The following is a 10,963-nucleotide window of genomic DNA, read 5'->3' on the forward strand; positions in this document are numbered from 1 at the left end:
ACATGGATCTTGCTTTCTATTGATTGTGTTCTTTAGATCTTAGGGTTCATGTTTAATCTTTACTTGGTGTTTTGATTATTATGGTTGAATAGGCCTATTAGGTCATAGAAGCTTATTAATCGTTAATTAGGATTTTAAATGCTTTGCTAATTTCCAATAGCTGTGAGGTGAGGAGTTGTTCGTGTGTCTTGGTCAATTGAATGCTAGGATAGATTGTGACAATATTCTTGCTTAGTGCGTTGATCCTTGTTCATGATGTCATGTTAGCTTATCAAGTTATCTAGGGTTTAGTGTTTCGTAAGATTGCGTGCCTAAGACACTATTAATTAACCCTAATTGATGACTTTGCGGAAATGAATAATACTGACTGCTTAATAATCTAATAATTGTTCTTTGGGATTTCGCTTGATTCAGTCAAGGGTCTTTAGGTTTTTGTTAGATGAATATGTTTAGAAATCAGTTTCCATAATCATGTCATTTGTCCATTGCTTGATGATTGTTGATACATGGGATTCTTACTTAGGTAGATTCCTTCTCTGATTGGTTTCGATCTTGTGTTTAGTTGCTTGTTTCTCGTTAACTTGTTTATTACTTTTTTAGTTTAATCTTAGTTTATTATTAGTTTAAAAAGCCCCCTTAAAACATTAATAATAAATAGTCGTGTTGTAAGTCGAGTCTTATTAGTTAATTAACGTAATTTATAGAGTCCTGTGGGTTCGATATTCCGGACTTACTTAGCTTAGTACAATTGACCGGTTCACTTGCCGGTGTTTTGTTTAGTTGAGTCTTAGGTCTAGTTTTTATTACTTGTTTAATTTAGTTGATAATTAATTGACTGTTTTTAGCACATCATATATATATATATATATATATATATATATATATATATATATATATATTTGTAAGAATATATATATATATATTATTTATTTTCAGAAGTTCATTAGGAAACAAATATATACAACCTTAACTTGAATGGCATAAAATATTTATTCTATACAATAATTACTATATAATTATCTATGGTATCAAATATTTATTTGTAAAAACCTTTTATATAATTTACATGAATACTTATATGTTATTTATTTTTATAAATTAATAATAAAATTAACTATAATATCGTTAATTTTATTATCATATATTAATGGCAGAAATTTTATTTATTTTAGTCCTCATATTTATTATTTATTATTAACATATTTCTTCCAAAAATAAAGAAATCCTAATATTATGACAATTATTGTTTCGATTGAAATAATATATTAAAGATTTTTTTGTTTATATATACAACTATATATAAAGTTTCACTCAAACAAAAAACTTTCTCACATTTCATTATAAATACACTTCCTCCTCATGATTGTCTTAATTCTCGTTCCTTCATACATGTTCTTTATAAACCAACCGGATTTTTGATTTTGTAAGACTTTTCTACATTCTATTTACATTTTCCGAAATTTTTTTGTGTAGGATGTGAAGCATGTCATAGGTTTATGTTTGGCAGAAACCAAACATTGTTTGTATTCAAATAATAATTTCCGGATTAATTTCTGGTTCACAAATACCAATTTTAAAGTTATGTTTTTTTCAATTTCATTTTTATTTAAGTATTGTGCCGACTTTGATGTTTATACGAATCCAAATATATAGATATAATAAATTTGAATTCTTAAGAAAGCATTTGTTAAATTTTAGGTTTTTCGTTTTTGTGTTTAACATTTGTTAAATTTCCGCTATTCTTCATTTACATGTATTTTCAGTTTGAGTTATATTATTTAATGGTTTTTTGAAGCTTTAATCTATAAGACTTTATTTTTGTATCTTATGTTTCAGTAAAGTAGGCTTAACGCAACTTTGACGATTGTTATCTATATTTTTTGAAGATGTCTACATCCAAAAAAAAACGAAAAAATGAAGGATCTTCATCTTCTCAAAATAAGCAAAGTAATAGTGGTAGGTAGAATAATTTTATTTCTTTCTACACAATTAATGATTTTTCAATGGTTTTAATCATTGAAATCGTGAAATAATGTTATTTATTTTAATTTTTATAAATTTTTAAATGTAGGCCAAAGTCAACGTTTACCATTGTCTACCATATCCAATAATACAAACTACATCCATTATCAATCAACACTGATTGTCACTCTACCATATCAAGCAAGTATGTAAATATTATTAAATTTTGAATTCAATTTGAAATCACATTTTAAATTAAATAATATTTGATATTCTTAAATTTAGGTGGTTGTAATTTACCGGTTAATAGTTACCAAGATAATATAGATCGTTTATCTAATAATACAAATTCTTATCCGTATCCAACCTATTCCTCCTTTAATCCTTGTGTCCATGGTACGTTAATAAAATTATCGTTATTACTATAATTATTTATCCGTTTTTTGTTTATCATTTTTGTGTTTAATATGTAAAACGTTACAGTTAATCGCATGTTTGAGACCTTGCAAAATATTGGATCATCAACACAAATATCGCGTTTACAATCTAATAAGGAGAACGTGTCTCCATCTACAATTTCGAATGTCTACTCTTCGAATGTATTAAACAACAGTTAGTATTTACAAATTGTTTTCAACATAAATATACTCTTTGAATTTTTTTTATTACTTTTTAAAACATTTATTTTGGCAAGAATAATGATATTACAATCTTTTTAATTTCAAGATCCTCAAAAATGTACACCATTTTTCAAATCTGCTAAGTCTAAAAGGAAAGAAAGACGATCAATTTTAGATGCAAAAAGAACTTCCTACGTTGACGGGAAGAAAAATGTTCAAAAAAATACATGTTCAGGTATATTGCATTTTCTTTATAATTATTATTTTGCTTATTTTGGATTTTTTTAAATAAATGATAATGGCGTAAAACAATTTGCAAGTTTGTAAATTGTATTAAAATTTTTAATTTTTATTATAAAATTTAGCTATAAATAAAAATTAACAAATCAAATGTCTATTGCAGGTTCTTCTAATATACATGTTAACGGTTTAATTAACAATCTAAATTATTTTCCCCATACAACATATAACTCATTTATTCCTTGTTTCCCTGGTATGATATTAAATTGTTGTTCACTATGTATTGTCATCATCAATTTTTGTTTCTCATGTTTATGATTAATATGTTTAAACGATACAGTTAATCGTAATTTTAACAATTTGAAAAATATACACTCATCCACACAAGTAACGCGTGTACAATCTAATAAGGAGAACATGTCTCCATCAACAACGCCAAATGTCTACTCTTCGATTGTATTAAACAATGGTTAGTGTTTTAAAATATTTAAAAGTAAACAGGTTTTAAAACCTTTTGTTATGCTTAAATATTGATAATATTACCTTTTTTATTTCAAGACTCTAAAACATCTACACCATTTGTGAACTATGCTGCGTCCAAAAGGAAAGAAAGACGATTAATATTAGATTCCAAAAGAATTGCTTCTGTTGACAGGAACAAAACTGGTGTTCGAAATAACTCTTCAGGTATAATTCGTTTTAAATTTAACTACTATTGACATTTTTTAGGTATATTTTTTTTATTGAAACACTTAAAAGCAAATGGAATGCTAATAAATTTAAAGAATAATTTCATTTTAATAAGATTATAAGATTATTTACATTTTCAAGTTCCGTCTTGATTTTATAGCAACAAATAATATTAACATTGTAAAATCAAACGTTTAATAATTTGTTAAGTTAAAGATGTTACAATTTAACACAAAATAATATTTGATATAATATAATTAATGCGGATTAATTAAATTTAATTTAAAAATTTTCTTTTGAAATATCATATGTGTAGTTGTCAATATTTTGTTGACAACCTTTATAATATTGAACAGGTCGTATAAATAAATTTAATGTTCAAGAAGGATCAAACGCGTCTTGTGTTGTTGATGACATTCCGGAGTCGTCTACAACCTTTCGTAGAAGGTCAAGAAAAAGAACCCCTATAGTACCTATACCTATGGCGGATTTAAATGAACATGCTACAACTACTCATTATCAAAATCTTGTAGATGTTTTTTAAAGGAATATAATCAGGTATGATATATATTTCATAATTTACTTTAAATCATTTATTATGTATTTATGTATACTAAGTAACTCCAAATGATTATATTTAAATTTTACTAGAATATCTTGATCATGGAAATCAATCCGTTATGTGTCCAAGTTGCAATGCTTTGTTGTGGAAAGCGAAAGTTAACAAACCAAGTAGTAGTAATGAAGAAGGAGCTTTCTCCCTTTGTTGTTATAATGACAAAGTCGAACTTCCCGATGTTAGACAACCAGATGATACTTATCTAGAATTATTTCGTGGTGATAGTTCCATGAGTAAGTATTTCTTGAAAAACATTAGACGTTTCAATTCGATGTTTTCGTTTACGTCTATGGGAGGAAAGATTGACCATTCTATAAACAAAGGCATGCGCCATATACGTTTCGAGCTTGGCGGTGAAAGCTATCATTGGTTGGGAAGTCTTTTACCATTACAGGGTTCAAAACCACATTTTTCTCAACTTTACATCTACGACACGTAAAACGAGGTTTCAAACTGTCACGGTGTTTTTTGGTAAATACTTTAAACGATATTCTTCCACTTTTGTTATTTTATTAATTTTTAGTATAAGTTTTATTATTTATAATCTTAGGAAATTTATTTTTTTTTGGCAGTGATAATAAAGCAAAAAACGATGAGCTGGAGATGCATATTATTAATTATTTGAAGATGATGTTAGATTCAAATAATCATTTGGTCCAAGCTTATCGGATGGTAAGAGATTGTTTTGTAGAAAACCCACAACTGGATTTGAAGTTGCGTATTATTGGAACAAGACAGCATGATGGGAGACAATATAACTTACCATCCAGTTCTGAAGTTACCGCTTTAATCGTCGGTGATATTGGTGACGCTGTCGATAACCGAGATATAATTTTTACCAGCAATCTGGTTCCTTAACCGTATAAGTGAACTTTATTCATCTTATACACCTCTTCAATACCCGTTGTTTCATCCTTTTGTTGAGGATGGTTATCAGGTTAATATACTTCATAAGAATGTTTCATCTTCATCAACCACAGCACGCAAGAAGGTTACAATGTGTGAGTTTTTTGCCTATCATATTCAAGATAGGCCAAATACGTTTTCAACCATGTTAAATGGTAGGAATTTGTTTCAACAAATATTAGTTGACAAATATACTATGATTGAGGCACAAAGATTACATTTTATACGCGGTAAACAACATGAGCTTCGATGTGATACTTACCAAAGTTTACGAAGTATGCAATCTGTTGGAAATACTGATGTTTCAACTGCTGGTCAACGTGTTATTCTACCATCCTTATTTACTGGCGGAGCAAGATATATGATGCAAAATTACCTAGATGCTATGTGTCTCTGTAGATGGTTTGGTTATCCCGATTTTTTCATAACCATAACCTGTAATCCCAATTGGCCAAAAAGTTAAAAGATTTCTTAAGGATACAACGTTAAAGTCGGAGGATAGACCTGATATTTTATGTCGGCTTTTTTAGGTCAAACTTGATGCAATGATTAAATTGGTGAAGGATAAGTCTTTGTTTGGAAAGGTTCAAGCAGGTAACTTTCATTAATTTGATGAGTATAAATTTATAAACATGATCTACTTTAATATTTTACTTTGTATAGACATAAAATTCAATTTAAACAAACAGATTATTTGTTTACCTATTAAAACTTGTGGAATATTTACTTTCATTATGTATGTTGCAGTTATTTACACGATAGAGTTTCAAAAAAGGAGGCGTACCGCATGCTCATATTTGTATATTTATGCATCCATGTAGCAAGATTCATAATCCAAAAGATGTAGATAAATTTATTTCTGCTGAGATTCCAAACAAAGACAGTGATCCAGACCTATACAAGCTTGTATCTGATCATATGATTCACGGTCCGTGTGGTGATGCTAATCCAAAGTGTACGTGCATGGTAAACAAAAAAATGCTCCAAAAGTTTCCCAAAAATGTTTAATGATGAGACAGCTGTTGATTCCCAAGGTTTTCTGGTATACAAAAGAAGAGATAACGGGCAATATGTTGTTAAGTCACATATAATGATGGATAATAGAACTGTTGTTCCATACAACAAGACTCTATTAAAACAATTTCAAGCACATATTAATGTTGAGTGGTGTAATCAAGATGGATCAATAAAGTATTTGTTCAAATGCATTAATAAGGGTCCAGACCGAGCAACAATTTCTCTTGTACAAAATAACAATGGTGATAACCCATATCCTAATTTAGATGAAATCAAAGCGTTTTATGATTGTAGATATGTCTCTGCATGCGAGGCAGCATGGAGGATATTTTCATTTGATGTGCATTATAGGATTCCGTCTGTTATGAAACTTGCTTTTCATTTACACGGTGAGCAACAAGTAATATATGGTGCTAACGAAGATATTGAAGATATTTTATACAAGACAACTAATGTTTCTTCGATGTTTACCGGCTGGTTTGAGTGTAATTAGAACCATGATCTTGCAAAAACTCTCACATACGCAGAGTTTCCAACAAAGTATGTCTGGAAAAAACAGTTACGTAAATGGGAACCTCGCCTAAGGGGTTTTGCAATAGGTAGAGTTCATGCTGTTCCACCCGCATTCGACGAGGCTTACTATCTAAGAATATTATTAAATAAGGTTAGAGGCCCAGAATGTTTTGAAGACATTCTAACAGTTGATGGAGTTGTGTGTGAAACTTTTTGAGATGCATGTTACAAAAGAGGTCTTTTGGATGATGACAAGGAATACATAGAAGCCATTGAAGAAGCAAGTCATACCTCTACCGGATATTATTTAAGAAATTTATTTGTTACAATGTTGATTACTTATAGTTTATCTAGACCTTATTTTGTTTGGGAAAGCACTTGGCAACTGTTAGTAGACGATATACTATACAAACAACAAAAAGATCAAAAGAACCCCGATATGATTTACTCATCTTTTAATTATTTAAATTATGGAAATTACCTAATATCAATTAATATTCCATAAATATTAATCTAATTATTTTTTTATTTTATTTTCAGGTTTGATTCTTAATCAAGAACAGTTAAAAAACCTAGCACTCTTGGAAATTGAAAAATTTTCTAATTTTAAACAACTCCAGTCTTAGAAGATATAAACAAATTCCATTTCCAGATATGGAGACAATTTCAAGAGCAACTAATCCATTAATGGTGGAAGAGCTCTCATATGATACCGATACCATGAATAACGAATTTAACAATATGTTTGATTCGTTAACAGATGAACAACGAGGGGTTTATAATGAAATAATGAGTGCTTTGATTGATAAAAAAGGTGGAGTTTATTTTGTTTATGGTTATGGCGGTACTGGAAAAACTTATTTATGGAAAACCTTATCTGCATCGATAAGGTCAAAAGGAGAAGTTATGTTGAATGTCGCTTCAAGCGGTATAGCTTCTTTGCTTTTGGAGGATGGAAGAACCGCACATTCGAGATTTTTAATACCTATTAATTTGACCGAAGATTCCATTTGTCCGGTAATATTACAAGCCAGTTTATGTTAATTGTTATATTAATGATTTTTTTATTATATATGGCTTTATTTGTTATTCCAATATCAATTTACCTTTAAATATCTTACTTTGTTTATGTTATTTATTCTTTCATAAAATAGGTTAAAGGAAATACCGACGTATATGAGTTATTGAAAAAGACAAGCTTAATAATTTGGGATGAGGCACCCATGATTCATAAGCATGCTTTCGAAGCCTTGGACAGGACTTTAAACGTTGTTATGAATGGTGATTCTGGTAATACTTCCGAATCACTTTTTGGAGGTAAGGTTGTTGTTTTTGGTGGTGATTTTCGGCAAATCTTGCCCGTTGTAACCAACGGTACAAGAAGTGAATGTGTCAATGCTTGCATAAATTCTTCTTATATCTGGTCAAAATGTAAAGTTCTTAAACTAACTAAGAACACAAGGCTTATAGTTGGGTGTCGATCTACAGACGTTGAAAACATCAGAGAGTTTGCTGATTGGCTGTTAGACATAGGTCAAGGAAACGTTGGGGGTCCAAATGACGGGCAGTCTGTTATTGATATTCCAGATGATCTTCTGATTTTGAACTCAGTTGATCCGATGGGTGATTTAATAAGCTTTGTATATCCTAATATATTAGATAGATTCAACGAACTTACTTACTTTCAGGATCGAGCACTGTTGGCACCTTTGAATGAGGTTGTTCAAGAAATTAATGAACGTATGTTAGCCATATTTCCTGGTGAAGAAGTCGAGTATCTAAGTTCCAACAGTTTAGCTGAATGTGAAGACGTTTCAGAGGATTTTGATCCACAGTTGTACTCTCCTGATTTGTTAAATGGTTTAAAGATTTCTGGAATGCCTAACCATAGATTGGTCCTCAAAGTTGGTGTTCCTATCATGCTATTAAGGAATATTAATCATAATAAGGGTTTGTGAAATGGAACGCGACTTCAAGTCGTTAGTCTCGATAGGCGTGTAATTGAAGCTAAAGTTGTCTCTGGTACGAATATAGGATATCGGACTCTAATTAGTCGAGTAAGTCTTACACCAACTGATAAGAAACTACCGTTCAGATTAAAAAGAAGACAGTTTCCTATCTAAGTATGTTTTGCCATGACAATCAACAAGAGTCAAGGTCAATATTTGTCAAGAGTTGGATTGTATCTTAAAGATCCAGTATTTTCCCATTGTCAGCTTTATGTGGCTTTGTCAAGAGTGAAGAGTCGAGATGGTATTAAGTTAGTGATACTCGACAAAGAATCAAAGCTTACAAATAAAACAACAAATGTTGTTTACAAAGAGATTTTTGGAAATGTAGAATGATAAATAGTAAATTTGTCATCTATTTCTATTCTACACTTATGTTTATCATGTGAATTTATTTGTTATATACTTTTTTATTTAGTTCTAAAACTTTTTGTATTTGTGTTTGTTATTATATCTTATAAATTGTTATTAAGTTATAAATAATTATTTAATGTTAATATATAAAAAACCTCGTATCCAAATGTTTAATAAGATGCAATTGTTTATATGAGGATTCCAATTTTTAGTTAAAGTATTTAAAATAGTAAATATAATATCTAATAAAATATTACAAATATAGGGTAACTATACATGATATACTCATTAGATAGATATAATCATTTACATCTTTGGAAAACTAACCGTCACTTCGTTTATATATTTTATAATTATCAACTTAACTCATCAGCATCATCTTCTTCTTCTTTTACACTTTAAAGGTTTTCATAACAAAATTAATATCAAAAAAATGTCTACCATTGTCAATTGGAAGTTTTCTACGGTTTTACGTAAGTATGAATTCCTGTTTAGCGATTTCCTCATGATACACAAAGATAATATTGAATCTGTGATTATGTTTAATAACCTCCTTAAACATCAGATTCATGAGATTGGTGTTCGGAAACTTCCTCCATGTATAGAGGAAACCAATCTCATTAATCTTTTACATCATTACCTTGATGATCTTAACCAATATGTTTTACCGTTTGAACATGTTAGGGAGTGGTTTTTTTATCCTAATCAAAACAAAGTTGTTATCAAGTTTGACAATGAAAAGTATAAAAATTTGAATCCTAAACAACTATTGTCATGTGATGATTTGTTCCTTTTGAGATAGCTAGATATGTTGAAGTTATCTAATCATAGAAAAGAAATTACACATCTTGAGTTGGAAAGGGAGGTTGGTTTGAAGGTTAAACGGTTAGCCGAATGTGCAAACTATGATAGTGATTATGATGGTTATCTGGAAAGTTTGTTGTCCGATGACGAAGTAGAAGGTAATATATTAATGCGTTAGATATTGTTCATATATTTAATAAAACATGTATATTGTCAACATCTTTTTAGACCAACTAATAACTTTATTTATGAACTTTAGATTTTTAGGTTGTACATAACAATTTTGTAATGCTTAGATGTTAGTAATTATTAAACATGTTGTTATGTTAAGTTTACTTTAATTGAATATTGTGTTGTTTTTATAACTTTTCAGGTTATTAGGAAATGAGAGTTTATGTTGGTATAAATTTTGAAGACTTTGATGATGTTTTAAAATCAAAGAACATGGTTAGTATGTTTGTTAATGTCTTTTGGTTGTTTTGTTTCATTTAACTTATTGTAATTTTGAAGTTTGAAGGTTAAGACAATGTAATTTTATAATACTTTTGTAACAAATATGAACAAGTAGTATGTTAACCTAAATCTATGTTTAACTAGATTTTGTGTAGTGACATGTTTTTCCACCCGCGTGTTACGCGGGTCAATAACCTAGTAAGGTTTTAAAATGAGAGATATAGTAAGAGTATATCTCTTATAGTTTTTTAGTCATAAACTTATAGATAGATGAAAAAACAAAAATTGCGGTGAATGTGGATCGAACACGTGACCTTCAGATCTTCAGTCTGACGCTCTCCCAACTAAGCTATCCCCGCAGTATGTTGAAATATTATTGTTTGTTTATTAGTATTCTATAACAATAAAAAACCCTTACAACTTAGTTTTTGTCACATCTAATCTTCCGTTGCACTGAAAATCATAATAATAAAATTCATAAATCAACTAAAAAAATCGTCACATTTTATTTTCCATAATTGTGAAATAATATAGTACTCCCTCCGTCCCTTTGAAAGTGTCCACATTTCCTTTTTAGTTTGTCCCATCACAAATGTCCACTTTCAAAATTTATTAACTAATTTCCAAGTTTACCCTTACACAAATCAATCATTCAAACTTTCTTAAATTTTGTCTTTTATATGTATTAAGGGCATTATTGTCATTTTTTAATCAAAAAGTAGAATCATTCAAACTTTCTTAAACTTTGTGTTTTTCAAACTATGACACTTGTAGAG

General features: G+C 29.4%; 2 protein-coding genes and 1 non-coding gene across 3 annotated transcripts; 2 read left to right on the forward strand and 1 right to left on the reverse strand.

Annotated features, from left to right (window-relative positions):
- The first annotated feature begins 6,037 nt into the window (after nucleotides 1–6,037).
- On the forward strand, nucleotides 6,038–7,120 carry LOC143593160 (uncharacterized). The gene is made up of 2 exons (XM_077072877.1): nucleotides 6,038–6,531; nucleotides 7,108–7,120. Exons 1-2 carry the CDS (start codon nucleotides 6,038–6,040, stop codon nucleotides 7,118–7,120), a joined length of 507 nt encoding a protein of 168 aa, XP_076928992.1.
- Nucleotides 7,121–7,221: 101 nt separating this feature from the next.
- Nucleotides 7,222–8,525, forward strand: LOC143593161 (uncharacterized). Its single transcript, XM_077072878.1, has 2 exons — nucleotides 7,222–7,584; nucleotides 7,722–8,525. The coding sequence occupies exons 1-2, from the start codon at nucleotides 7,222–7,224 to the stop codon at nucleotides 8,523–8,525; spliced, it is 1,167 nt and encodes a 388-aa protein (XP_076928993.1).
- Nucleotides 8,526–10,473: 1,948 nt separating this feature from the next.
- Nucleotides 10,474–10,546, reverse strand: TRNAF-GAA (transfer RNA phenylalanine (anticodon GAA)). Its single transcript has one exon. It is a non-coding gene; the product is annotated as a tRNA-Phe (tRNA).
- Between the last annotated feature and the right edge of the window lie 417 nt (nucleotides 10,547–10,963).

This window comes from Bidens hawaiensis, unplaced genomic scaffold (genome assembly GCF_021521415.1).
Source record: "Bidens hawaiensis isolate Kalapana, Puna unplaced genomic scaffold, B.hawaiensis_p1.1 tig00041734_1, whole genome shotgun sequence".
Lineage (NCBI taxonomy): Eukaryota > Viridiplantae > Streptophyta > Magnoliopsida > Asterales > Asteraceae > Bidens > Bidens hawaiensis.